The sequence below is a fragment of the Castor canadensis genome, chromosome 1 (assembly GCF_047511655.1).
Source record: "Castor canadensis chromosome 1, mCasCan1.hap1v2, whole genome shotgun sequence".
NCBI lineage: Eukaryota > Metazoa > Chordata > Mammalia > Rodentia > Castoridae > Castor > Castor canadensis.
In genome coordinates, this window is record NC_133386.1 from 21210962 (window position 1) to 21225248 (window position 14287).

General features: G+C 41.6%; 1 protein-coding gene across 8 annotated transcripts in view; it reads left to right on the forward strand.

The window, feature by feature from the left end:
- The window catches only part of Plagl1 (PLAG1 like zinc finger 1), a 90543-nt gene extending 77732 nt beyond the window's left edge, over positions 1 to 12811 (forward strand). For 6 of the 8 annotated variants that reach the window (XM_074072818.1, XM_074072838.1, XM_074072812.1 and 3 more), the window contains 2 exons: positions 6492 to 6957; positions 10420 to 12811. In XM_074072818.1, coding sequence (XP_073928919.1) covers positions 6806 to 6957; positions 10420 to 11656 — 1389 coding nt within the window. In that variant the 5' untranslated portion in view covers positions 6492 to 6805 and the 3' untranslated portion in view covers positions 11657 to 12811. The remainder of the gene's footprint in view (positions 1 to 6491; positions 6958 to 10419) is intronic. The other 2 variants (XM_074072851.1, XM_074072846.1) reach the window with 1 other exon arrangement.
- The last annotated feature ends 1476 nt before the right edge of the window (positions 12812 to 14287 follow it).

The window sequence follows — 14287 nt, forward strand, 5'->3', positions numbered from 1 at the left end:
ATCCCCTTCTTATTTCTTGGCATAGCCACACATATTATAACCGTTTTATCTGAGTGGTCTTACTGTTAGTCTCTTGGTTATATGCAAATGCACTTAATCATTAATAGCAAAAATAGCAGGCATTGTCAAAATAAGCTACTTTGCAAACATGAAGGTGCCTAAGAAACATTAGGGGAGGTAATTAAAATTGTAGATTCTCATATGCTCCCCTAGCAAGTTTGACTCAAAATACCTGTTACAGCCCATAGGCTCTTAGGCTTGCCACTGCCTTTTTTTTTTGGTTAGTGTTTTCTTAAAAAAATAATGCTGCCCTAACCATCTTTTAGGGATCTCTCTCCCTTACTCCTTCTTTAAGATATTAATAGTAGTCATCTTTACATTTTCCTTTCTTGATCTTTTTCCCCTCCTAGCTTTCTCTCTCCTCTCTCCTTCCCTCCCTCCCTTCCTTCCTTCCTTTTTTCTTTTTCTCTTTTTTTTGTCATGCTAGAGATGGAACCCTTGTACATGCGAGGCAAGTGTTGTACAACTGCGTGACATCCCCAGATCTTGGTTTCTGAGTCAGGGTCTCACTCTGTAGCTCAAGCTGACCTCAAACTTAAGATCCTCCTGCCTCAGTCTCCCAAGTGCTGGGATTACATGTGTGTCATCATTTCTGGGTATCTATTAATTTTGTATAGATGTTTTCTTCTGTTTTTTGGTGATCCTTGGCTACCTACTGAGTTATGAATAGAGAGCCATCAGAAAACTGACTGAGGCCATGTATACATAGGTAGAGCTGGTCAGTAAGGGCCTCACTGTCCAAGAATGCAGGTGAATCCTTGAGGAACCCCCAGCTATCCTTGTCTTTGGTAGAGTTGTGGACTGACCAGAGCTACTTGCTTTTTTAAATCCTCTACCTTTAACTAGATTTTCTTCATGCTTTTTGTAAAGAGAAGGCACCTGTCCTTTTTCACATTTATGGCAAGTATATAAATTTGATGTTCTAAAGCCATGATATAATACACTGGACAGCTTTCTTAATTTTCTCTGTGAATATTAGACAAAGATGTCATTTTAGCTTTCTTGCTTTATTTTAGTTCTCATTTATAAGCATATAAGAGCTTAGCCACTGGCTTAAGAAAATTAAGTTTCTCTAGGTGAGAGTTTAAAAGAATCTACAGGTATGGGTGGCCCTCTTCAAGCAGTGGGGGTTGCCAGGGCTTTCCTTCCACCAATAAGCACAAACTAGGGTGAAATGGTTTCAGACAGACACAGGTAGAAATGTCTGCTAGACTGTTAAGTGAACCCTACTGTGTGAATGAGGAACTCATTCCTCCATCTGGGAGAAACAGGAAAGTAGGATTTGCCAGGTAGACAGGGGATTGTGGGCATTCCAGGAGAACACATCTGTGCAAGAGAATGTAGTATATTAAGCAAATAGCAAGTGGATTGATCTTTGGCCTTGGTTGCCTTTAGGCTACCATGGGAGAGAAGTCTGGAAACATGACAGGGTGACAGGTTTGTGGATCCAGCCTTATGAGTTCATACTAGGCAAGTGTTTGCTTCCGATTAATGTGTCAGCTCAAATATCAGGGGATTTAAATAATATCTTAGCACTCAGTTGAGTGTGTGTGTGTGTGTGTGTGTGTGTGTGTGTGTGTGCGTATATGGGTTTGGGTTTTTTTTGCCTTATTATAGAAGTCTTTTAAAGAAGCTGACCAATGAACTCCTACAATTTGAGGGCAGCTTGCCCTCTAGTCATAATGTAGGCCTGTAATACAGGACAGGATCTGTTCTGTTAAATTATCATCTATACCCATATTTGAAATGAAATCAGTACAAATTGTTTACTGCTTGAATTCCAAACATAGCAGAACTTTCCCCCCCACTTTGCCCTGATAAATACAGTTGTATGTCTGTAATCTCAGCTTCCTGGGAGCAGAGATAAGAGGATCATAGCCCGAGGCTGGTCCAGGCAAAAGCACAAGACCCTATCTAAAAAACAAAACCTGAAGGACTGGAGGGTATGGCTCAAGTGGTAGAGTGCTTCTTATCCCCAAGAAATAGTGATGATTGGAATGAAAATAAGAACTTAGAGCAGCCTTCTTAGATGACCCAAAATGGAAATTCAGCTTCTTCTTAGAAGTGGATGGGTCTTGCATTGTGTCACTGGGGACAATGGAAATAGAAGCCAGAAGTCATGGTTTATTTTGAGAATGCGATAAAACAGTTGTTCCCCATTATATGATTGTGTTACACAGCACTGGGGAAGTCCTGGGTCTACATTTGTGCTCTGACCTCCCCCTTCACTGTTGTATATCACTACTCCCTAGGGTACATAGCTTTTCCTGGCTGTTGCCATATATATATATGTTCTTATTCCAGTCTGATCCTCTCTCCCCAAAATAATCAGGATGAGCAGAATGAAGCAGATGGCTGAAGCCTTCTTTGGCATACTGGCAGATCTGTATCACTCACTCAGTATTTTTAGAATTGAGGGGACTGAAAATTATGTCCTGAGATGTTTTGGGGGAAGACTTACTATCTTTCCAGGGTGACAGGTGTTGAAATAGTACCGTGTTTAAGATTCGAATGCAGTCTCTCTGTCAAGGCACAGAACAGACTGACTCTCATGAGGACCGTTGGCTTTGTCAGCTCTGTTAGGATTGCTGGTGGTTTGCCAGGTAATAGAAAGGAACCGTAAGTCTCAAGGATATGGCCAGATTTCAACCAAAGATTGGAATTATCAATATACATCCAGCACTGATCAAGTTCTTGGTGATGAGAGATACTGTATATAGCCACACTTTTTTTTTTTTTTAAACAGCTAAGCTTTGATCCTCAGCCAGAAAGATTTTATAGCCTGTTGGGAAAGACAATTTTATTTTTATAGAAGTTTGTGATTATATCATGAAAGCAGTGCAAATATTTGTATTCTAAGGTCCATGTTTATAAAATACACAGTTATGGTGACTAGAATGTTATCACTATTTATGAGTTTGAGTTCATCCTTAAAGACTTGATGAAGAAACTGAAGAATGCTAACTATGATGCAGTTTATTTAGCTCAACATTTAAGGACCAGCTTTGCACTTTGTGTTAGACTGGATGTGTTTAACACAAACCTAAAACTCAACGAGATAAAGTCTTGGAAAAAGATGTGCATGAAATAAGTATAAAATATTGGAGAAGCTTTTGTTTTTGAGGGAAAGTCTGGGGAGCTTGAAGTGCCTCACCCCTAAATAAAACATGGCTGTGTCTAACACTGTCTGATTGTACCCCATCTTTGAAGGCCTAAGGGAAATATAGGCATGAGTGCTATCCATGACTGTTGGAATTTTGAATTTAGGGAAGAAGTGATTAGAAAATGGATCTGAAAAACTTTATTCAGTGCCAAAGGGCAATTGCTAAAAATTGGATCAATCTTTGTGTGTGTGTGTGTGTGTGTGTGTGTGTGTGTGTGTGTGTGTGTGTGCTCATGGTATGTTGATAAATAGTCAAGGTTTCCCATCTGCTGAGAAACAAAACACTTCTTAGATACTTTCTGCATACATATTGTCCATGGCACTGTTCCTTTCCTTCCAGTATGAATAATTGATGGTGTAGACCTAGGGAGACAACATATGACTTTCTTCCACTATATGCATGGCTTAATGGTTAGATACCATTAGCTGAGCATTGAAACTACTTTTAATCCCAGTGTTTTATAAATACTATATGTATGTGTGGTGTTTTCTCAGATTACAGCATGTTTTAGGTTGTTTTATTTCAGTTGATTGCCCCCAACAGTCCATTTATATCCACTGGGGGAGTACTGTAAATGAAGAAACTGAAACTCAGGACACAGCCAACATGGCTAAGCTGAATTTAAACTGGGGAATCTTTCCACTTGTTCATAAAACAAGTGACATAACTTCCTCCTACGCTTCATGGAAAACACAGTTACATCCAAGGAAATTCTAGACTTGCCCTCATTTCTTGACAAGGAATCTAAGAGTCTGCCTGTGCCATTCAGTGCAGCTACCACACTATATGTGGCTAGTTAAGTTTCAATAATTTCATTGTCACAGTGGTACAATTTGAGTGTTTGGTAGCCATCTATGTATAATGTTCCATCATCACAGAAGGTTCTGTTGGACATACTGGTCATCTCATAAAACAAGCATTGGAGAGAATAAGTTTACTGAGATAAATTGAAAACAATGTATGTGACTGGAATTAGAAAGTAAGCCAGTTCCTCCAGAGTGACTAGTGCTATTTTGTGGTTAGCTATAAAGGGAAGGAGGAAAAATGCCCTTCAGACTTTGTAATCTGTATACGTTTTAGCCTTTTAAAGATAGGCCCGGAGAGAATACAGGGCAGTTTCCAGTGAATGAATGTACTTTATAGTTGGCCCAGTACTATGGCCAGACTTGGGCTAGATGAGAAATAGGACAGAACACGAGACCTGGCAACATGAGCTCACCACACCCAGTGGAATTCCTAGAAGGATCTGCAGCCAGGGCTGCTGGGGACATCTCAAGGAAGGGCCTACGGCATGAGCTGGAATTCTGGACAGGAATGAGGGGTTGGAGGAGAAATTGGGCAGAGTCAGGGCCCAGGGCTTAGTTAAAGTCATACTTGGTTACAGGAACAAGGTTATGCATGTTGCTAGAATCCAAACCATCAGAGAGGAGGTTTGGTGCCAAGATGCTGGCTGAGGATGCCTGTGTGTCCCTGCTGTGGATTAGCTCCAAACCTTCAGGTCAAAGCGCATAAGTCAGTGCTATAGTTTCCAAGCAGGTGGGGCAGGATGGTGAAGGGTATTTGCCTGGTGCTGTAACCTCTGCCCAGATGCTAAAACCATGTGATTCCATGAGATGAGGAATATTACAAGTGTCATGCAATTTTTTTCCAATTAGAAAAGGCATGTATGTTTGTCTGTGTATTTCATATTGGTATATTTAAAGGTTCTTGAGCTATTATTAAAATAGCGTTTCATTTAGCTTCCTGATTTGAAAGTAACTGAAAAGGTAAGTAAAGATTACCATTTAACAGTAGAGAACAGCTCTAAAGAGACTTGGCAATGACTGCTTTAAACACTTGCCTCATCTGCTTGATAAGGTTCAGAAAAGGTTGGCCTGCATACACAAGCTGCTTGGGTTTATCTAATGTAAGTGTATAGTTCAGCTTGCATATCCCTTATCCAAAATGCTTGAGAGCAAAAGTATTACAATTTTCAGAGTTCAGATTTTGGAATATTTGCATATATATATAATGAGATAGCTTGTGGATGAGACCTAAGCCTAAGCACAAAATTTACTCGTGTTTCATATACAGGCTATATACCATAGCCTGAGATCATTTTATCTGATATATTCAGGGTCTTTGGGTTTTGACTGTGACCCTATTATATGAAATCAGATGTGGAATTTTCTACGCATCACATCAGGTTGACACTCAAAACATTTTTGATTTTGGAGCACTTCAAATTTTCAGCTTCAGGATGCCCTACTTCTCTTAAGTGTAGTTACTTGGAAGGTCAGCATCCACCCACCCGAAAATGACTCTCTGAAATAGCACAGGGTTCTAACCATCCAGGGTTTGACTATAGTGTTCACGATGTCTACCTTAGACACTTAAGCCTTCAAATGATGGCCCATTGGTTGAAAACGAAGAGTTTGGTGCTAGATATCATCGGCTGAGTTAGAGGGATGATAATGACCTGCATTTGAAACAACTTGATTTGGCAGAGGCAGCAGGCCCACCTCCTTAAAGTGGCCTTCCCTTGGGCATTGAAGAGGAGGACATGTTCTCATAAACAGAAGGGGAAGAGACCAATAAAATAATTTTCTACATACTGGTGCTTACCAATGTAAATGTGGCCTGTACTTTCACTGGATCCATCAGTCTTGTTTCCATAGGAACATTTTCTCTCTCCTCATCTCATCAGTGCAAGTAGACTCGCTTTACTCCCATTCTGTTCATCAGCCCTTGTGCGTAGTGATCTTACAAACAAATTAACTCAGATGTATACAAATCATTCCTTCTCATCCCCTGGAAGTTTAAACAGGTGTCATAAACAACTTATGTTATACTAACAATGCGTGAAGAAGAAAAGCCAATAGTTTGAATAAGAGGGGTGATTTTGTTGTTGTTTATGGACCAGTAGCACATGGCAACACATGAAGGAAAGGCTTTTTCTTTAACTGGTCAACTGAGTCACTGACCTGAAATCATGAGGTAGCTGATGCTGAATCTGTGAGAGAGCCATGCTCATTACAGAGGAGCATGTGCTTCATCAGCCATCAATACTGCCCACATGCTTGTTGCCTTACTGCTCAGGAGAAGCAGATGGGTAGATTTCTGTGCAGAAGAGCCTCTTGAAGCACACAGCGAGTATGGGAAATTGTGCCTATTAGAGCCATTTAAAGGAACATGCTGACTGCGGGTCGTTGGCTCTGAAGTGGGAAGGAGGAAAAGCATGGTTTTCAAATGACTGAGGCAAGAAAACTGCTTCTCTTGTCTCCACAGACCGACCGTCTGGTGATGCAGGACCCCCAGCTGTAGTGATGCAGACCTGCTTCCTGCACCTGGATTTCTTCTGTGCTTCAGATGCTCTCCCCCAGCTCGAGGGACTCTAGAACATAGGAAAGCAGGAAACAAATTGAGAGTGACTGAGAGCTCCCTGTCTGGGTGAACCCAGGTTGTGATGCCACCGCTCACCTTCTCTGGAGCCCAACTGCAGTGACTCTGCTAATGTGCCCAACACTTTCCTTCCATTTGTGCTTAAATGGCACAGTGTTTGTTCAGTACATCTGAAAAGGAAGGTGTGAGAAGCAAAACCCATGGCCACGTTCCACTGCCAATTATGCGGCAAGACATTTCCCACCCTGGAGAAGTTCACCGTCCACAATTACTCCCACTCCAGGGAGCGGCCATTCAAGTGCATGCAGACTGACTGTGGCAAAGCCTTCGTTTCCAGATATAAATTGATGAGGTGAGAGGCTTCAGAAAGGTGTGCACTTTCATACGGACCTTTAAGTGGCCCTTCTCACCTTCAGAGCACTCACTGCAAGGAGAAGGGAGGCAGGATTTGGATGCCTATTAACCTTTTAGAGATTCTTTGAAGCTCTTTAGTAATTACTGTGGCACCTGAACAAATGGAGTTCACTTGGACACCAAGATGCTGAGTAGGTGCATTAGTCAGACTTCCAGAGGCATCCATGATATACCAAAGGCAGGACAGAAAGTGGTATAAAACTACTGTGTTAGCAGACAAGTCCTTTTTAAAAAATACATACATGGAATCCGAATTATTTCTCGAGGCTCTGTTAGGTACTCACTTCCCTGAAGGAAATGATATATGAGATGTTAGCTTCTGCTGCTGAAGGATTGTGGTAATGTCATAGAAAAGACAAACTATGCAATCTGACACTAGTCTGACAGTGAATGCTGTGTGCCTGACACCTACAGTGCTGTCGGGGCCACACAGAACTCCCACTTCACGTCTGCTTCTTTCAAGGCCACTTGCCTCTCATCTTCATGAAATGACTGTTAAAGCATCAACTTACTGACTACTCACTTACTAATGCATAGGTGAGAGTCAGAGTTAGCAAAAATGACTCCCCATCTGAGAGGTATTCATGGGATTGCATTAGTGTATCATCTTGGAGTACCCTGGAGGAAAGCATTTGAAAGAGGTGAAAGGAAGATGTAAATTATGCTCCTGGCCCTTAAGAATAAATAAATAGCACTGATACAGATAATACAGTATAAGCTGATTTTTAAAATAAGCCTGTAAATGCTCAGGTGTTTAAAATTCAAATGTCTTTTGCTGTACACGGCCATTCTCTAGTTGCCATACTAGCAGTACTGATTGCCTCCTGCGTGCACTGATTTTGTAGCAGTGGCTCCCTGTTTTGCTGTATATAGCAGGCATCCTTACCTAGACACTGCAGGCAGCTTTGGCTGCAGGTGAGCCCCATGAGAGTACCATAACTGTTGAAAAGCAAGACCCTTGGAGGACATAAATACCTGGAAAAGAGTGGAGCAAACACATCACTGCAATGACTAGAATTGGGATTACTGTGGTAAACCAACTGAAGACGATGTCTTAAGCACCACTTGGGAGGCAGTAGTTCAAGAGAAATGCCTTGTTCAGTTAAGGATGTGAAGAAGGCAAAAATGGGAAGCTCTATGCTTTATGCAAGACCCACTGTTCCTGCTCCAGCCCTTCTGGCCTCTCTGGCCCAAGGCCATGCTCTTACAAGGAATTGGAGAGTAGCGAGATGGCAGAAAGCTTTAGGTTTGGTTTAAAAAAAAAATGATAGGGCAGCATTCCATGCCATTTCCCAGCAGTTGCAAAATAAATTCCATTTTATAAGCAGAGATTGAAGGAGAAAATAACTGAATTGCTTAACCAGAAAAGAGAATGTAGGTCCCAGTACAGCAGTGGGTATAGACAGCAGTGGGCCAGAAAAGTCGATTTGGCAGAGCAGGCTAAAGTCCAAGGTTAGAACTCTTACTGTGAATGATCATTATGAAGACTTCTAAGACCACTGACATGATCCAGTTGCTACTCAAAGATGGCAGTGTTTGGTATTGACTAGGACATAATAAAATTAGTGGCTTCGTGGGTTGTGGGGTAAGAAGAGCAGTTGGTGGAAGGAAACAAGTTGAAGTGGTTTCAGCCATGAGATGATAATGCTGTGCATGGGGACTGTTGCATGAGGAAGTGAGGGAAAAATTAAATTAAAAAAGGAAAGAATTGGATGCCAGGCAAAGGAAAGTCATAAAACTCCATGGGAGCCTGTGAAAGTTGAAAGGTGGTGGTATTGCTCAGGAAAGAGTGCCAATTTGTGCCTCACTCAGAGGTAGAACAGGAAAGAATAGACAGGAAATACCAGGGCCAGAGTTACTAACCTGGTGTTGATCTGCATTTGGGTCATAGATGAAACCAAATCAGTTGAAAACCCTCAACAAAGAATGAAGGGGAGAAAGGCAAGCATAGAAGACCCAGGACAGAACTTGGAGACCCTCTTCATGAGTACTAAGCGGAATACAAAATGGCTGAAATGCCAAGTTTGTAAGCCAGCCTCCTTTTGTATTCATTCCTGTTAAACACACGTGGGCATCGTGAACAACATGGCCGTTTGCCCTCTAACATGCTCTAACCCCCCCTTCTGCAATTGAATTTATTTACTCACATTCAGACCATGGAGACCCCAACATATTTCAGATCTCAGTGTCTATTGCACTGGTTCTTATGCCTCAGTCTTACTCTTGCCTGATAGCAACTGCCATATCGTTTATACATGTCAAGCAGTGATTTCCTGGATGGAAGGGAGAAACTAGCTTTTCTTTTTATCCCCTGCACACAGCAGGTTACTTTTTTTGAAGGGAGAAAGGAAGGAGCATGAGGTTTTGCTTTATTTTTAAGAAAGTGACAGTTTCATTCAGATTGGCTTAATAATTTTTGAACTGGCTTCCAGTCTTCCACTTAGTGGGCCCGTGGCTGTCTTCTAAACCATTGCTGCTCTAGACCCTTTCCCTTTATATCACTAAGAAAGGATCAAGAATGGATAAAACAGGGCAGGTGGTGGGATGAAAGGTGTAAGTGTACTGTTGACTTTAACACACTATCTTAGAGATTGTATTTTTTTCTTACAGAATGAGTTGTTAGAAATTCTTTCATATCCACAGTCACTAGTTCAAAGGGTACAATTGCATTTAAATTGTTAGCAAGACAACTTAAGCTTCTAAAGAAGATCTAAAGGATGTGGCTGTCATAGGGATACAAAGCAACCTGTGGGCTACCTGCAAGCCACAGGTTGTAGTGAAGGATTCTGTTTTATATGAAGTTCTAACATACAGTACTTGGTATTTTATTTATTAAAGTGAGTCCTTTGAAGTTTAAGGATGGTAGAGTTTTAAAAGACTGGGTCTAGTTGAATACTAAGAGATTAAGGATTGACTTTTTAAGAGGCTCTGGAGAGTCTTATACCTCCAACCTGAACTTTTTGTCTCAATCAGTAGACATGCAGGAGTTGTACTAGGAACGAAAATCTAAAAGCTGATGCTGATGGGTTCTGTGTAGAAGGTAAATTGGGTCACTTTTGAAAATTTAGGAATTTCTGAAGAGTGTCAAATACCCATTTAACCCCTCTTGAAAAATATTTTCTGTGCTCACACATTTTTAAATACTTGAATTTGTTTAGAAAACTGTATACATTAGGAAAATATATGCTCATAAAGTCCCTATAGGTATAAAATTGCATTATGACTTTAGTGGTTCTTGACTTTAATAATGATAAAATTTTGTGTATTGGGAAAATACAAAAAGAGAGTTAAAAGATGCCAAGATTCAGAGAAAACGGTTATTAACATTTCAATATAATATTGCCTCTACCTTTCTTCAGCTCACAAAACCACTCTTGCAAAATGTTCCTCTTGCTCGTAGGCACATGGCTACCCACTCGCCCCAGAAGACTCACCAGTGTGCCCACTGTGAGAAGACATTCAACCGCAAGGACCATCTGAAGAACCACCTCCAGACCCACGACCCCAACAAAATGTCCTTCGGGTGTGAGGAATGTGGGAAGAAGTACCACACCGTGCTGGGCTACAAGAGGCACCTGGCGCTGCATGCCGCCAGCAGTGGAGACCTCACCTGTGGGGTCTGTGCCCTGGAGCTGGGGAGCACCGAGGTGCTGCTGGATCACCTCAAAACCCACGCAGAGGAAAAGCCCCCCAGTGGAACCAAGGAGAAGAAGCACCAGTGCGACCACTGCGCGAGATGCTTCTATACCCGGAAGGATGTGCGACGTCACCTGGTGGTCCACACAGGATGCAAGGACTTCCTGTGCCAGTTCTGCGCCCAGAGATTTGGGCGCAAGGATCATCTCACCCGTCACACCAAGAAGACACACTCGCAGGAGCTGATGAAAGAGAGCTTGCAGACCGGCGACCTTCTGAGCACCTTCCATCCCATGTCGCCCCCATTCCAGCTGAAGGCCGCTGCCTTGCCTCCTTTCCCGATAGGAGCTCCTGCCCAGAGCGGGCTTGTAGGTAGCTTGCCGGCTGAGGTCCATGGGCTCACCCTCAGTCCCCCCGAACAAGCCGTGCAGCCTGTGCCACTGCCAGAGTCCCTTGCTCCTCTGCATGCCATGATAGTCCCCGGCTCTCCTCCCCAGACCCTTCCCGATCAAAAGTACAGTGCCAGTTCGACCTCATACCCGCCACTTGCAGGCCTGCCTCTTAAAGCAGATACTAAAGGTTTCTGCAATATGAGCTTGTTTGAGGACTTCCCTCTGCAGGAGCCTCAGTCACCTCACAAGCTCAACCCAGGTTTTGAGCTGGCTAAGGGAGGGGCTGGGAAGGTTACCCTGCCCAAAGAGCTGCCCGCAGATGCTGTGAACCTAGCAATCCCTGCCTCTCTGGAGATTTCCTCCCTGTTGAGCTTCTGGCAGCTGCCCCCTCCAGCACCCCAAGATGGCTTTGGGAATGGCACTCTCCCTCTGGGGCCTGGAGAGCCTCTGCCCCATAGATTAAACTGTCTGGGGCAGCAGCAGCAGGAAGCCCCAATAGCCGTGGGCACTGTGAGCCTGGGTCAGCTCCCCCTGCCACCCATTCCCCACGTTTTCACAGCTGGCACCACCACTGCTATCCTGCCTCATTTCCATCATGCATTCAGATAATTTGGTTTTAAAACCATGCGTTTTTAAAAAAAAAAAAAAAAAATTCTGGAAGCTATTTTAAGAAGCGTTTTTAAACATCAGCTATTATATGAGGAAAGAAAGATTTGGAAAACAGGACTGGGACTATGGCTTATTCGGTGATGAGTAGCTTGAGAAAGAATTCTCAAACTGCATGTATCTGCCAATCTGTCCTGAGTGTTCATGCTTTGTACCAAATTTAACAAGCACATTTTCTGTAATCGAACTGCATATATATTGTCATAACCAACATCCAAAATGACAGCTGCTATATACAAGTGTATGTCATATTGCGTTTAATCATAAGCCATGATCAGAATAATGTTAGCTAAATGTTATGTAGCACTGCCTAGCAAAGGAATACAGAAAGGTTTGGCTCTCTCACCATGGGAGAATTGTTTTTAAAAGAAGACTATAATCTTTATATGGCATATTATAACTAGGCTGTGTATTTCTTTTCAGGGACTTTTCTACCTTTCAGGGTTGGATGTAGTTTAGTTACAATTACCGTAGCCAACCTGTAGCTTTACAGAAACAATTGCTTGTGGAGCAATAGATTTCTCCATTTAAAAAAGAGCATTTTAAGTGTAGTTTGAATATTTTCCACATAATGCTGCAATGTGAGTTATTACTTCATTTATCTTAAAGACAAAACTGGTCGTCAGTTACATCTGACAGAAAAAAAAAATCACTGTGTAACCAGGTTAAGTGGTAAAATAATCCAGGCATCAGTCAAAGGCATTTTGCTGACTATAATATTGATTATATTTTTAACAGGAATTTAAGAAAATATACTGGAATTTAAAAATATATATATAAATATATTAAACAAGAATTTTCTTTGCCTAGCTTAAACTATTACTCAAGCTGCTTAAGTTCCAAGTATTGTTTTTAATCACCAATACATAAATGCATTTGTAACTCATCAACTTAAGTCATTATTAGCTTTTATTCAAAGACGATTACATTTTACAATGTAACTGTACTTGTAATCTATCTCTTGAATTTGGTATCTTCTTAATGAATTTAAACAATGTAAACCCTAACCTTTTAAAAAGTCTTTTCTTTTGTTTTTAGAGACTCTTTTTTTCCATAAACATATATATCTTACATATAATAAACTTTACAGATCTTGCAGTCGGGCTTGCATAATTTTTCAGGTAGCGACACCAGCATTAACATGAGTCACACTCACATTGAGATAGAAAACGTTCCCAGCTCCTTTGTCAGCTCCCTCACGCCCCCTCCTGGACATTATTTCCCCCTGAGAAACTACTGTTCTACTAACCTCCATTAGAAACTACCTTTTTAACATAAAATCATTATGATTTATTATGATTTCACGGAAGCTTACATGCTTCAGCTAAATTCACCACACTGAATCCTTTTATAATGTTACGTAATTTATTTCTGAAGTGTAGGTCAGAATTTGCTAGCTACCAGAGTTTAGGTTTTCCTGGACCGCTATGATCCAGATTTGCAATTAACTTCTACTACAAGTTAGAATTTTACTTACTCTTTATTGGGATTTCTTCAGAAAGTATTAAATAGTGACAGGCCTTTTTTTTTTTTTTAATCTCTAAATATGGTGTGTAGCGAGGGGTAGGGGGTGCCGGCAGGAAGCCTTGCACATCCAAGAAGCCTATCAAGAGGCCCAGTGTGAGAAACCCAGATTGCTAGGAAGGGCAGAGAGCTAGTCAGGGCTGGGATGAAGCTCATGGAACCCACAGGAAGCCCGTGTTGACAGATCAGAGTCCTTAAGCTACAGCTGAGCAGAGAGGAGGACATGGGACAAAGTGAAATGGGGTACTTTACTAGGAGGAACCCTCTGCTCTCGGATGGCTAAGTAAATTGCTATAGTCCTTTCTCTTGGGGGGAAGCCAGTCTTTCAGAATGAAGTGGGAGTGCAATAGCTGACCTCAGCTGTGACCTCCCAATACCCAGTTACAGAAGCTTCCTCAATACTTTGACCTGGCTTCCTGCAAAGAGAAGGAAAAGTTGCCTCACCTCCCAACAGAGCTGTATAAACAAATGATAAAGAAATGGACAGGTGTCTTCTGATTTGGCCACGATATGTAAATGGCAGAAGGCCCTTAGAATGTTCTTCCACAAGGTAGAAGGTTTCTGTTAACTTTTTCCTTCTGGCTTTGGTTTCCCAAAACTATGGTCTCTGACTGGTCAGGTGAGACAATTCTACATGGTTTAGAGAAGAACATTTAAAACAGGAATAGTTACTAATTATAGGTTAATATTTATTCCATGCAAATATAAAGCCAGGATTTCATAGCTTTTATATAGAATAAAGCTAGTCAAAAACTGATTTTACTCATCAGTAAATATTGCTAGCACTTCAATGACTTATTTCACAAAAAGATTCAAATATCAAAGCAACATTGTCCTTAAATGCCTGAAAGACAATCAAAACTTCAAGTGAATGTTTAAATCAAACAGTGTACAGGTTGATGCATTTAATGATTTTGTTTTGAAAATTGAGAAGGAAGTAAATAAAGTTGAAGCTATGTTATTTGCTCTAAAGGATGCTGTGAGAAGACAAACAGCTTTGTCCTTCCCAAGGTGGCATTCCTGGGTGATAGGCCATCCAGGCTGCTGAGC